Below are 13,473 nucleotides of genomic sequence, written 5' to 3'. Positions count from 1 at the left end.
AACAGGCTGGGACAGAGATATCAGAGAGGCAGAGAGATGGGGATAAATAGAGCTGGTTAAGAATACATTTGATGAGGATTTGATTGGGTGATTGAATGTGTTGTGTTTGTGTGTTGCTCCTCCCAGTTAGAGGCGGAGCTTGTCTCTCTGCGCAGGAAACAGGACGAGGCCATCACTGAGAACCAGACGCTCAAACTGACCAATCAGGAGCTGGAGACACGGCTGCAGCAGATCCAACAGGAGTTTCAGGAGGCCCAGGATCGGCTGGTGTCTCAACAGGAGGAAGCAGCTCAGCGCCAGGAGAAAGAAGGGTAAGAGACTGTGTACACAATGCACACACTGTGTACACACCCCGCGCACTGTGTACACACCCCGCGCACTGTGTACACACCCCACACGCTGTGTAGAGTCCCTGCACGCTATGTACACACCCCGCATGCTGTGTACACACCCCGCACGCTGTGTACACACCCCGCACGCTGCGCACACACCTTGCGCGCTGCGTACACGTCCCGGCGCTGCGTACACGTCCCGGCGCTGCGTACACGTCCCGGCGCTGCGTACACATCCTCGCTGTGTTCACATCCCACGTGCTGCGTACACGTCCCATGCACTGCGTACACATCCCGCGTGATGCGTAGAAGCTCAATGCACTGCGTACACATCCCACATGCTGCGTACACGGCCTGCGCGCTGCGTACATGGCCCATGCACTGCGTACATGGCCCATGTGCTGCGTACACGGCCCGCACGCTGCATACACAGCCCGCACGCTGCGTACATGGCCCGTGCACTGCGTACATGGCCTGTGCGCTGCGTACACGGCCCGCACACTGCGTACATGGCCCACGTGCTGCGTACACGGCCTGCGTGCTGCGCACACAGCAACTGGAGAAAGCAGCTCAACGCCAGGAGAAAAAAGGGTAAGGGAGCCCCAGGACACGTTGTGTCCCAATTATCTTTTGACCATCTCAGTCATTCTCCATCCCTGAATCCTCCAATTCGAGGTGTTGGAAAGTTGAGTTGAATTGAAATTTTAAAACGCTGGAATGGACAGCAGTGCGTGTTCCCTTTAAAATGTGGTGCTTTTTTTCTGTATTTAAAACAGAAGATTCAGATGCACATAGAGAACTCAGACTGAAACACTGTATCAAAAGACAAGCAGCAGGGTTGCCTTGGTAACAGGCTACAGATATTTGAATTAGAACAGGTTTTTGAATTTTGGCCAATCAATTTAAATTTGGCACTGAACTACTCACAGCCGAGCAGATTTAAATGTGATGTTTTTGGTAACCTGAGTGGCAATCCTATTGTGGGGATGTTGGTATGTCATCAGGGGTATAAGAGAGGGGGAGGCAGTGACACAAAGGGGAGAAGAGCACTTGCCACAGCTCACAGCTCAGAGAGAGAGAGAGAGAGTGTGGGAGGGGGAGGGGTAGCGGGAGGGGGAGAGGGAAGGGGAGGGGGAGGGGGAGTGGGAGGGGGAGGGGGAGCGGGAGGGGGAGACAGCTCCAGAGAGACACAGCAACTGCTCTCTGCCACATGCAATAGCTTTTAGCTCAAAGTCTCATCTGAATAGCAAAGGTACCAAAAGAAGACAGAGATTCGAGAACATAAAACCTGGTTGTAATTTCAAGAGTGACTAAAATTCTATTTTTGTGTGAATAAGTGGGAATTGTATTTATCTAACCAGCGTTCCATTAGAATCGTGTTTGATTCAGTTTGTTAATTATTTCAGTTAGTTAGATAAATAAAGTGTTACTTGTTGATTTTACAGAGAGAGTCTCACATAGTTATTCTGATTTGACCATAAGACATAGGAGCAGAATTAGGCCACTCGGCCCATCGAATCATGGCTGATATTTTTCTCATCCCCATTCTCCTGCCTTTTCCCCATAACCCCTGATCCCCTTATTAATCAAGAACCTATCTATCTCTGTCTTAAAGACACTTAGTGACCCGACCTCCACAGCCTTCTGAGGCAAAGAATTCCACAGATTCACCACTCTCTGACTGAAGAAATTCCTCCTCATCACTGTTTTAAAGGATCGTCCCTTTAGCCTGAGGTTGTGCCCTCTGGTTCTAGTTTTTCCTACGAGTGGAAACATCCTCTCCACGTCCGCTCTATCCAGGCCTGGCAGTATCCTGTAAGTTTCAAAAAGATTCCCCCTCATCCTTCTAAACTCCGAGTACAGACCCAGAGTCCTCAACCGTTCCTCATATGACAAGCTCTTCATCCCAAAGATCATTCTTATGAACCTCCTCTGGACCCTTTCCAAAGCCAGCACATCCTTCCTTAGATACGGGGCCCAAAACTGCTCACAATGCTCCAAATGGGGTCTGACCAGAGCCTTATACAGCCTCAGAAGTACATCTCTGCTCTTGTATTCTAGCTCTCTCGACATGAATGCTAACATTGCATTGTCTTCCTAACTGCTGACTGAACCTGCACGTTAACCAGAAGAGAATCTTGAACAAGGACTCCCAAGGCACTTTGCTGATTTCCTAAGCATTTCCCCATTTAGAAAATAGTCTATGCCTCCATTCCTCCTTCCAAAGTGCATAACCTCACACTTTTCCACATTGTATTCCATCTGCCACTTCTTTGTCCACTCTCCTAACCTGTCCTTCTGCAGCCCCCCTGCTTCCTCAATACTACCTTTCCCTCTACATATCTTTTTAACCACTAAAAGTTGCTGAAGAGCAGATTGTACTATTTCTCACTCACTGTAACAGATTATGAGGCGAGGTACTCCTCTGTGAGTGGTTAGGTGTTAGATCTCAGAGAGGGCATCAAGCTTCCCTTCACAACAAACAGCGCACACACATTTGCAGCTCCTTTGCCAGGACACACATTATTCACTGCTTTCTCCTCCAATCTCTCTCAGCCACCACCCCCTGGGACAAAAACTGCAGCAAGTTGTGAGTTGAAGGTTGCGTTGCTGAATTGTGTGTGTGCAGAGTTACACGGGAACAGTGATGGAGTGAGCGTTCCACACAGGGAGCCTCTCACACATTCCACTCACTCATATGTGTCAAATTAAGAGGGATCCAGATAAAGTGGATAGGATGGCCCTATTCCTCTCGGTTGAAGGGTCTATAACCAGGGGAATGGATTGAGGGTAAGAGGTTGGAGAATTCGAGAGAGTGTGAGTGGACAATTTTCCACCCAGAGGGTGGTGGGGATCTGGAACTCAGTGTCTGAAAGGCTGGTAGAGGCAGAAACCCCCATTAACCTTTTAAATATACTTGGATAAGCACTGAGAAGTGACATAACCTACAAGGCGACAGACCGAGACCTGGAAAGTAGGATCATAGAACATAGAACAGTACAGCACAGTACAGGCCCTTCGGCCCACGATGTTGTGCCGAACCTTTTCAGAAACCAAGATCAAGCTATCCCATTCCCTATGGAACATAGAACAAATCATATTTCATGCTCTATCCATGTTGGTCATCATGGACTCAATGGGTTGAATGGCCATTTCTATGATTCTATGATTTGTATAATCCGGAACCTTGGCACATCTGGTGCGATTGTGAGATGTGTTATACAAAAACTCCTCTCTATATCTTTGTCTCCTCCTTTACCGCCACGCCTTTCCTGTCACTCAGAGATCACAATCGCCCTGAAATTCCCTCCCTCCCCTCCCTCTCTCTATCCCTCCCTTCCCTCTCCCCTCCCTCCTCCCTTCCCTCCCCCTCCCTCCCCTCCTTCTCTCTATCCCTCCCTTCCCTCTCCCCTCCCTCCTCCTCCCCTCCCTCCCCTCCCCTCCTTTCCCTCCCCTCCCCCCTCCATTCCCTCCCCCTCCCCTCCCCCTCTCTTCCCTCACCCCCTTCCCTCCCTCCTTCCCTCCCACCATCCCTCTATCCCACCCTCCCTCTATCCCTCCCTCCCTCTATCCCTCCCTCTCCCTACCTTCTCCTCCCTCTCTCTATCCATCCCTCCCCTTCCTCTCCCTCCCTCTTGCCCTCTCCTTCCCTCCCCGTTACTGAACTGTGTACTGACAGTAATTGTCCTATTCCAGTCATTCCTGTTGAACACAGAGTAATGTTGCTCTCCCTCCGTCATTTCTGCTCCACAGACTTCTGCGAACTCGCTCCATCCGACGCCGTGTGACTCGCAAAACCCCCCAGGGAGAGGATCTTGGGCTCCCTCACCTGAGGGTCGAAGGTCAGGATGTGACCATGGCGACAAGCGATGACGTAGATGGAGCCTGTGAAGAAACAGAAACAACTTCAGCAAGAGACGGAGCAGCAGAGACAATTAGAGAGGTAGCTGGGCCTAGGAACGAGGCTTCTCCACTGTCAGAGCAGCAGGAAGGCCTCACTCCTGCAGCAACTGGTTCACCCATTGCTGTCGGTCTCCTCAGAGACACTCTGACCCCCCCTCATAAACCAGAGAGTCAAAGCGTCCCAGTCAGACTCAAACCCCCTGGGGATCAGAGACCGACTGTCACCTGGTTCATGTCTCACTCCGTGTCGCTTCCACCTTCCGGGAAAGGTAAAAACACAAAATCCGGGATGTCCAATGGACAGAATAACCAATCCTTGGATAATAACCTGGAGATTCCCGAGCTTCCCATTAGATTGTGGGGAGGAGTGGGTTTTGGAAATTAATGAGGAACCAAGCAACTGGGTTCTGCAGCAAGGCAGCACTTTGTGAATGAGAGTCTGATGGTTGGTGGGGGGGGGGCGGGGGGGGGGGGCTGTTGGGCTGGAATGGGGCTTGGGGGGGAGGGAGTTAGAAGAGTTAGAGAAGAAAACTGGGAGCGAGAGAGAGAGTTTCCGATAAAGTGGAAGGCAGATTGAGAGACTGAAAGAATGGGAGGGTTGAGGGAGATATAAAGACCTGGGTCGGAATGTTACCAGCGTTCCCGCCGGCGGGATTTTCCCATCCCGCCGCAGTGAGCGGAGATCAGGCTCGCACCAAATTCTCTGATCCTGCTGCAGTGGCATGGACGGCTGGTAAGATGGTGCCCCTGGAGTTTGGCCATGGTGGAAAGACCATGATCCACTTGGGCAAAAAACAGCTTGAAGTGTTTGAAAACCACAAGGGTTGGCTCCAAAATGGCGCTTTCAGTTTGTGGCCGGGATCGAGGGTGGAGAACGTTGGGGAGGGTGTCGGGATGAGGATGGTCCGTGTGGTTTCACATACGTGCTTTAGTGAGGCAGCTGCCACTGAATTGGGACTTTGGGAGCCTCGCATTGTGAAACTTGAGGTGCAGGTTCGCCCTGGTCAGCGCATGTCCGAACCTTGGGGACTTGTTTAGATTGCTGGCCAAATGTTTGAAAACTCTGTCAGCAATATAAAAGAAAATGTGCCTGTCGTTTCACATTAGCCCGAGGATTCCCATTGGATCCATGTTCCCTGACTGATTACACACCCATCAATGATCACAGGAATGTGCCAGCCACTGCACTGATTGACAGCTCCAAGTGGTTATAGACTCTTTGAAGTGGGATCATTAATTCCAATTCATGTTGTTTTAGATATTGAACCCTGGAGTGCAATGTTTGTTCTTATAAAGCGTTATGTGGTTGAAGCAATGCCAATGGAGAAAATGGGATTTTCCCAATAGACTGAAGTCTGCTATAGACACTTAGAACTTTATTTCCTGAAATATTTATCTCATTTCTGCCTTATTCCTGAGATAAGACCACGGTGGATATTGAGTGAGTTGGCAAAGTGGGTGCAAGAGCAAAGGCCGGTGGGTGGGGGGCAAGTTTGACATGAGATGGCACTAAGTTGGCATGGGGTCTATAAAGGGTCATGGGGGTGAGTAAAAGGGCTTGGTCAGCATTGAAGGTATGAGGGGCATGGGGGTGGGTACAGCAGCAAATGTTGGCATGAATGGGTTACGAAGGGCATGTGGAGAGGTGGCAGGATGTGGGGGGTGGGGCCAGAGGGATTTTTTTAATGGCTATTGTTGGTTTATAAGTTTTGGACAGAGAGGGGGAGGCTCTGAGGGAGGTCCTCCCCCATCCTGCCGCCCGCCTGGCATCCTCCTCACACATTCTGGGGTCACGCACCCTGGAATCTAATCTAGCCAATCCCTGCAGACCAACAACCAGAAGAGTGGGCAGTCAATTTGAAAGATCAGGTTTCTGCTCATCAAACTTGTGGATAAAAATCCATCCAAACAGCGGAACTGGAGGGAGGAGAGTTCCAGAAATGTGGACCACATTGTAAACTTTACCATGCACATTTTGTGAATGTTGTCTTCCCATTGGCGATTGAATGTGTTGTGTTTGTGTGTTGCTCCTCCCAGTTAGAGGCGGAGCTTGTCTCTCTGCGCAGGAAACAGGACGAGGCCATCACTGAGAACCAGACGCTCAAACTGACCAATCAGGAGCTGGAGACACGGCTGCAGCAGATCCAACAGGAGTTTCAGGAGGCCCAGGATCGGCTGGTGTCTCAACAGGAGGAAGCAGCTCAGCGCCAGGAGAAAGAAGGGTAAGAGACTGTGTACACAATGCACACACTGTGTACACGCCCCGCGCACTGTGTACACGCCCCGCGCACTGTGTACACGCCCCGCGCACTGTGTACACACCCCGCGCACTGTGTACACACCCCACACACTGCATACACACCCCACACACTGCGTACCCACCCAGCATAGCACACTGCGTTCGCACGCAGCCCAACACACTGCATTCACACCATGCAGACTGCATACACACCCCACACACTACATGTGCATGCCCGGACGAGATGTACGCACGCCTTGCACGCTGCATACGCACGCCTCGCACGCTGCGTATGCACGCCTCGCACGCTGCGTACGCACGCCTCGCACGCTACATACGCACGCCTCACACGCTGCGTACGCACGCCTCGCATGCTGCGCATGCACGCTTTGCACGCTGCATACGCATGCCTCACACGCTGCGTACACACGCCTTGCACGCTGCGTACACATGCCTCGCACACTGCGTATGCACGCCTTGCACGCTGCGTTTGCATGCTGCGTACACACGCCTCGCATGCTGCGTACGCACGCCTCGCACGCTGCGTACGCACGCCTCGCACGCTGCGTACGCACATTGCGTGAACGCGCCCCACATGCTGCAGCCCCACGCGGCTGTGTACACATGCAGGAAACTACATACATGCACAGCCCTGTAAGTGGTCTCCAGTCATTCTGTGTTTGCTCCTGTCAGTCTGTATACGATGGATGCTGACTTTGTTGATTGGTTTAGCCTGGGTGTAGGATGTAGAGAAAGGGAAGTAAACTGTAGAAAGATCTGGAAACATGGAGCAGACATTTGAAAGCACAGTTAATAAAATCTGTTACCCACACAGAAAGCAGCATCATCTCTGTATAGACCCAAGATATAAAACGTGTAACAGAGCAAACACTCACTCCGCACCAGTGCCAGGCAAAGACAATCTCCAAGAGCAAATCTAACCATCGCCCCTTGACATTCAATGGCGTTTCCATCGCTGAATCCGCCACTATCACCATCCTGAGGGTTACCATAGACCAGAAACTGAATTAGCCAAATAAATACTGTGGCTACAAGAGCAGGTCAGAGGCTGGGAATAGTGCGGCGAGTAACTCACCTCCTGACTCCCCAAAACCTGTCCACCATCTACAAGGCACAAGTCAGGAGTGTGATGGAATGCTCTCTACTTGCCTGGATGGGAGCAGCTCCAACAACACACAAAAAGCTCGGCACCATCCAGGATAAAGCAGCCGCTTGATTGGCATCCGATACACAAACATTCACTCTCTCCACTACTGATGAACAGTGCCGGCCGTGTGTACCATCTACAAAATGCACTGCAGGAACTCACCAAGTCTCCTTACACAGCACCTTCCAAACCCAAGACCACAACCATCTTGAAGGACAAGGGCAGGAGATACATGGGAACCCCTGGAAGTTTCAGTCCAGATCACTCACCATCCTGAATTGGAAATAGATCGCCGTTCCTTCACTGTCACTGGATCAAATCCTGGAACTCCCTATCTAACAGCACTGTGGGAGTACCTACACCTCAGGGACTGTGGCAGTTCAAGGAGGCAGCTCACCACCACCTTCTCACAGGCAATTCAGGATGGGCAATAAATGTGTTGCCCTGGCAAACGGCAACCACATCACATGAATGAATTTTAGAAAAACAGCTCACATGCTTCACACGGTTCATACACGCACTGCACACTGCGTACACACGCTGCACACTGCGTACACACGCTGCACACGGCGTACACACGCTGCACACTGCGTACACACGCTGCACACTGCGTACACACGCTGCACACTGCGTACACACGCTGCACACTGCGTACACACGCTGCACACGGCGTACACACGCTGCACACTGCGTACACACACTGCACACGGCGTACACACACTGCACACGGCGTACACACGCTGCACACGGCGTACACACGCTGCACACTGCGTACACACACTGCACACGGCGTACACACACACTGCACACTGCGTACACACACTGCACACGGCGTACACACGCTGCACACTGCGTACACACACTGCACACGGCGTACACACACTGCACACGGCGTACACACACTGCACACGGCGTACACACACACTGCACACTGCGTACACACACTGCACACGGCGTACACACGCTGCACACGGCGTACACACGCTGCACACTGCGTAAACACGCTGCACACGGCGTAAACACGCTGCACACGGCGTACACACCCTGCACACTGCGTACACACGCTGCACACTGCGTACACACGCTGCACACTGCGTACACACGCTGCACACTGCGTACACACGCTGCACACGGCGTACACACGCTGCACACTGCGTACACACGCTGCACACTGCGTAAACACGCTGCACACGGCGTAAACACGCTGCACACGGCGTACACACCCTGCACACTGCGTACACACGCTGCACACTGCGTACACACGCTGCACACGGCGTAAACACGCTGCACACGGCGTACACACCCTGCACACGGCGTACACACGCTGCACACTGCGTACACACGCTGCACACGGCGTACACACACTGCACACGGCGTAAACACGCTGCACACGGCGTACACACGCTGCACACGGCGTAAACACGCTGCACACGGCGTAAACACGCTGCACACGGCGTACACACACTGCACACGGCGTAAACACGCTGCACACGGCGTACACATGCTGCACACTGCGTAAACACGCTGCACACGGCGTACACATGCTGCACACTGCGTAAACACGCTGCACACGGCGTACACACGCTGCACACTGCGTAAACACGCTGCACACGGCGTACACACGCTGCACACGGCGTAAACACGCTGCACACGGCGTACACACGCTGCACACTGCGTAAACACGCTGCACACGGCGTACACATGCTGCACACTGCGTAAACACGCTGCACACTGCGTACACACGCTGCACACTGCGTAAACACGCTGCACACGGCGTACACACGCTGCACACTGCGTAAACACGCTGCACACGGCGTACACACGCTGCACACGGCGTACACACGCTGCACACGGCGTAAACACGCTGCACACGGCGTACACACGCTGCACACTGCGTAAACACGCTGCACACGGCGTACACATGCTGCACACTGCGTAAACACGCTGCACACTGCGTACACACGCTGCACACTGCGTACACACGCTGCACACTGCGTACACACACTGCACACGGCGTACACACGCTGCACACGGCGTACACACGCTGCACACTGCGTACACACGCTGCACACTGCGTACACAAACTGCACACTACGTACACGCACGCCATGCTGCGTACACGCATGCCACGCTGCGTACACGCACACCATGTACACGCACGCCACGCTGTGTACACGCACGCCACGCTGCATACACGCATGCCACGCTGCGTACACATTCTGCATACTGTGTACAAACAAAGAACAAAGAAAGTTACAGCACAGGAACAGGCCCTTTGGCCCTCCATGCCTGCACCGACCATGCTGCCCGACTTAACTAAAACCCCCTACCCTTCCGAGGACCATATCCCTCTATTCCCATCCTATTCATGTACTTGTCAAGATGCCCCTTAAAAGTCACTACCGTATCCGCTTCCACTATCTCCCCTGGCAACGAGTTCCAGGCACCCACCACTCTCTGTGTAAAAAATCTGCCTCGTACATCTCCTTTAAATCTTTCCCCTCGCACCTTAAACCTGTGCCCCCCTAGTAATTGACTCTTCCACCCTGGGAAAAAGCTTCTGACTATCCACTCTGTCCATGCCCCTCATAATCTTATAGACTTCTATTAGGTCACCCCTCAACCTCCGTTGTTCCAGTGAGAACAAACCAAGTTTCTCCAACCTCTCCTCATAGCTGATGCCCTCCATACCAGGCAACATCCTGGTAAATCTTTTCTGTACCCTCTCCAAAGCCTCCACGTCCTTCTGGTAGTGTGGTGACCAGAATTGAACACTATATTCCAAGTGCGGCCTAACTAAGGTTCTATAAAGCTGCAACATGACTTGCCAATTTTTAAACTCAATGCCCTGGTCGATGAAGGCAAGCACGCCATATGCCTTCTTGACTACCTTCTCCACCTGCATTGCCACTTTCAGTGACCTGTGTACCTGTATACCCAGATCCCTTTGCCTATCAATACTCTTAAGGGTTCTGCCATTTACTGTATATTTCCTATTTGTATTAGACCTTCCAAAATGCATTACCTCACATTTGTCCGGATTAAACTCCATCTGCCATCTCTCCGCTCAAGTCTCCAACTGATCTGTATCCTCTGATGGTCCTCATTGCTATCCGCAAATCCACCAACATTTGTGTCATCCGCAAACTTACTAATCAAACTAGTTACATTTTCCTTCAAATTCATTTATATATATTCCAAACAGCAAAGGTCCCAGCACTGATCCCTGAGGAATGCCACTTGTCACAGCCCTCCATTCAGAAACGCACCCTTCCACTGTTACCCTCTGTCTTCTTTGACCGATGATAGTCATGATGTGGAGACGCCGGCGTTGGACTGGGGTTTCTTTGACCGAGCCAGTTTTGTATCCACTTTGCCAGCTCACCTCTGATCCCATGCGACTTCATCTTCTGCACCAGTCTGCCATGAGGGACCTTGTCAAAGGCCTTACTGAAGTCCATGTAGACAACATCCACTGCCCTACCCTCATCAATCATCTTCGTCACTTCCTCGAAAAACTTGATCAAGTTCGTGAGACACGACCTCTCCTTCACAAAACCATGTTGCCTCTCACTAATACGTCCACTTATTTCCAAGTGATAATAAATCCTGTCTCGAAGAATCCTCTCCAATAATTTCCCTACCACTGATGTAAGGCTCACCAGCCTGTAATTACCTGGATTATTCTTGCCACCCTTCTTAAACAAAGGAACAACATTGGCTATTCTCCAAGCCTTGGGACCTCCCCTGTAGCCAGTGAGGATACAAAGATTTCTCTTAAGGCCCCAGCAATTTCCTCCCTGATGGGATATACCCCAGTATTCTTGGGTATATCCCATCAGGCCCTGGGGACTTGTCTGCCTTACAAAGAACAAAGAACAATACAGCACAGGAACAGGCCCTTCGGCCCTCCAAGCCTGCGCCGCTCATGTGCCCAACTAGACCATTCGTTTGTATCCCTCTATTCCCAGTCTGTTCATGTGGCTATCTAGATAAGTCTTAAATGATCCCAGCGTGTCCGCCTCAATCACCTTGCTTGGGAGTGCATTCCAGGCCCCCACCACCCTCTGTGTAACATACGTCCCCCTGACATCTGTGTTGAACCTTGCCCCCCTCACCTTGAACCTGTGACCCCTTGTGTTCGTCAGCTCCGACCTGGGAAAAAGGTTCCCACTGTTCACCCTATCTATGCCCTTCATAATTTTATACACCTCTATTAGGTCGCCCCTCATCCTCCGTCTTTCCAGGGAGAACATCCCCAGTTTACCCAATCTCTCCTCATAGCTGAGACCCTCCATACCAGGCAACATCCTGGTAAACCTTTTCTGCACTCTCTCCAAAGCCTCCACGTCCTTCTGGCAGTGCGGCGACCAGAACTGGATGCAGTATTCCAAATGTGGCCTAACCAACGTTCTATACAGCTGCAACATCATATGCCAACTTTTATATCCTATGCCCCGTCCAATAAAGGCAAGCATGCCATATGCCTTTTTGACCACCCTCTCCACCTGTGCTGCTACCTTTAAGGATCTGTGGACTTGTACACCCAGGTCCCTCTGTGTGTCTATACTCCTGATGGTTCTGCCATTTATTGTATAGCTCTCCCTTACATTAGATCTACCGAAATGCATCACTTCGCATTTATCTGGATTAAATTTCATCTGCCATTTCTCCGCCCAATGTTCCAGCCTATCTATATCCTGCTGTATTCTCTGACAATGTTCATCACTATCTGCAACTCCAGCAATCTTTGTGTCGTCCGCAAACTTACTGATCACACCTGCTACATCTTCTTCCAAATCATTTATATATATCACAAACAGCAGAAGTCCCAGTACAGAGCCCTGCAGAACACCACTAGTCATAGACCTCCAACCGGAAAAAGACCCCTCCACTGTTACCCTCTGTCTTCTATGGCTAAGCCAGTTCTCCACCCATCTAGCTAGCTCACCTTTTATCCCATGAGATTTAACCTTTTGCACCAGCCTGCCATGAGGGACCTTGTCAAACGCTTTACTAAAATCCATACAGGCGACATCCACGGCCCTTCCCTCATCAATCGTTTTTGTCACCTCGTCAAAAAACTCAACCAAATTTGTGAGGCATGACCTCCCTCGTACAAAACCATGCTGTCTATCGCTAATGTGATTATTCATTTCTAAATGCACATATATCCTATCTCTAAGAATCTTCTCCAACAATTTCCCTACCACGGACGTCAAGCTCACCGGCCTATAATTACCTGGGTTATCCTTGCTACCCTTCTTAAATAACGGGACCACATTTGCTATCCTCCAATCCTCTGGGACCTCACCTGTGTCCAGCGAAGAGACAAAGATTTCTGTTAGAGGCCCAGAAATTTCATCTCTTGCCTCCCTGAGGAGTCTAGGATAGATGCCATCTGGCCCTGGGGATTTGGCTGTGTTAATGTTTCCTAAAGGAACACTTCCTTCCTTGTAATTGAGATTTTTTCTAACGGGTCAACACATCTCTCTGAGACACTCCCAGTCAACATGTCCCTCTCCTTTGTGAATACTGATGCAAAGTATTCATTTAGGATCTCACCTACTTCCTTTGGTTCTAAGCATAATTCCCCTCCTTTGTCCCTGAGAGGTCCGATTCTTTCCCTAACAACCCTCTTGTTCCTAACGAATGTATAAAATGCCTTAGGATTCTCCTTAATCCTGTCTGCCAAGGACATTTCGTGACCCCTTTTTGCCCTTCTAACTCCCTGTTTGAGTTCTTTTCTACTTTCTCTGTATTCCTCCAGTGCTCCATCTGTTTTTAGCTGCCTGGACCTCATGTATGCCTCTTTTTTCTTTTTGATTAGA

At 51.0% G+C, this 13,473-nt stretch overlaps 1 protein-coding gene across 1 annotated transcript in view; it reads left to right on the top strand.

The window, feature by feature from the left end:
- Positions 1–13,473, top strand: part of LOC144511918 (uncharacterized) — a 113,322-nt gene that overhangs the window by 72,622 nt on the left and 27,227 nt on the right. Inside the window, exons 26-28 of the mRNA XM_078242374.1 lie at positions 127–311; positions 4,086–4,275; positions 6,273–6,457. Of these exons, the coding sequence (XP_078098500.1) occupies positions 127–311; positions 4,086–4,275; positions 6,273–6,457 (560 nt within the window). The remainder of the gene's footprint in view (positions 1–126; positions 312–4,085; positions 4,276–6,272; positions 6,458–13,473) is intronic.

This window comes from Mustelus asterias, chromosome 25, assembly GCF_964213995.1.
Source record: "Mustelus asterias chromosome 25, sMusAst1.hap1.1, whole genome shotgun sequence".
Classification (NCBI taxonomy): Eukaryota; Metazoa; Chordata; class Chondrichthyes; order Carcharhiniformes; family Triakidae; genus Mustelus; species Mustelus asterias.
This window is presented reverse-complemented; position numbering and strand designations above follow the sequence as displayed.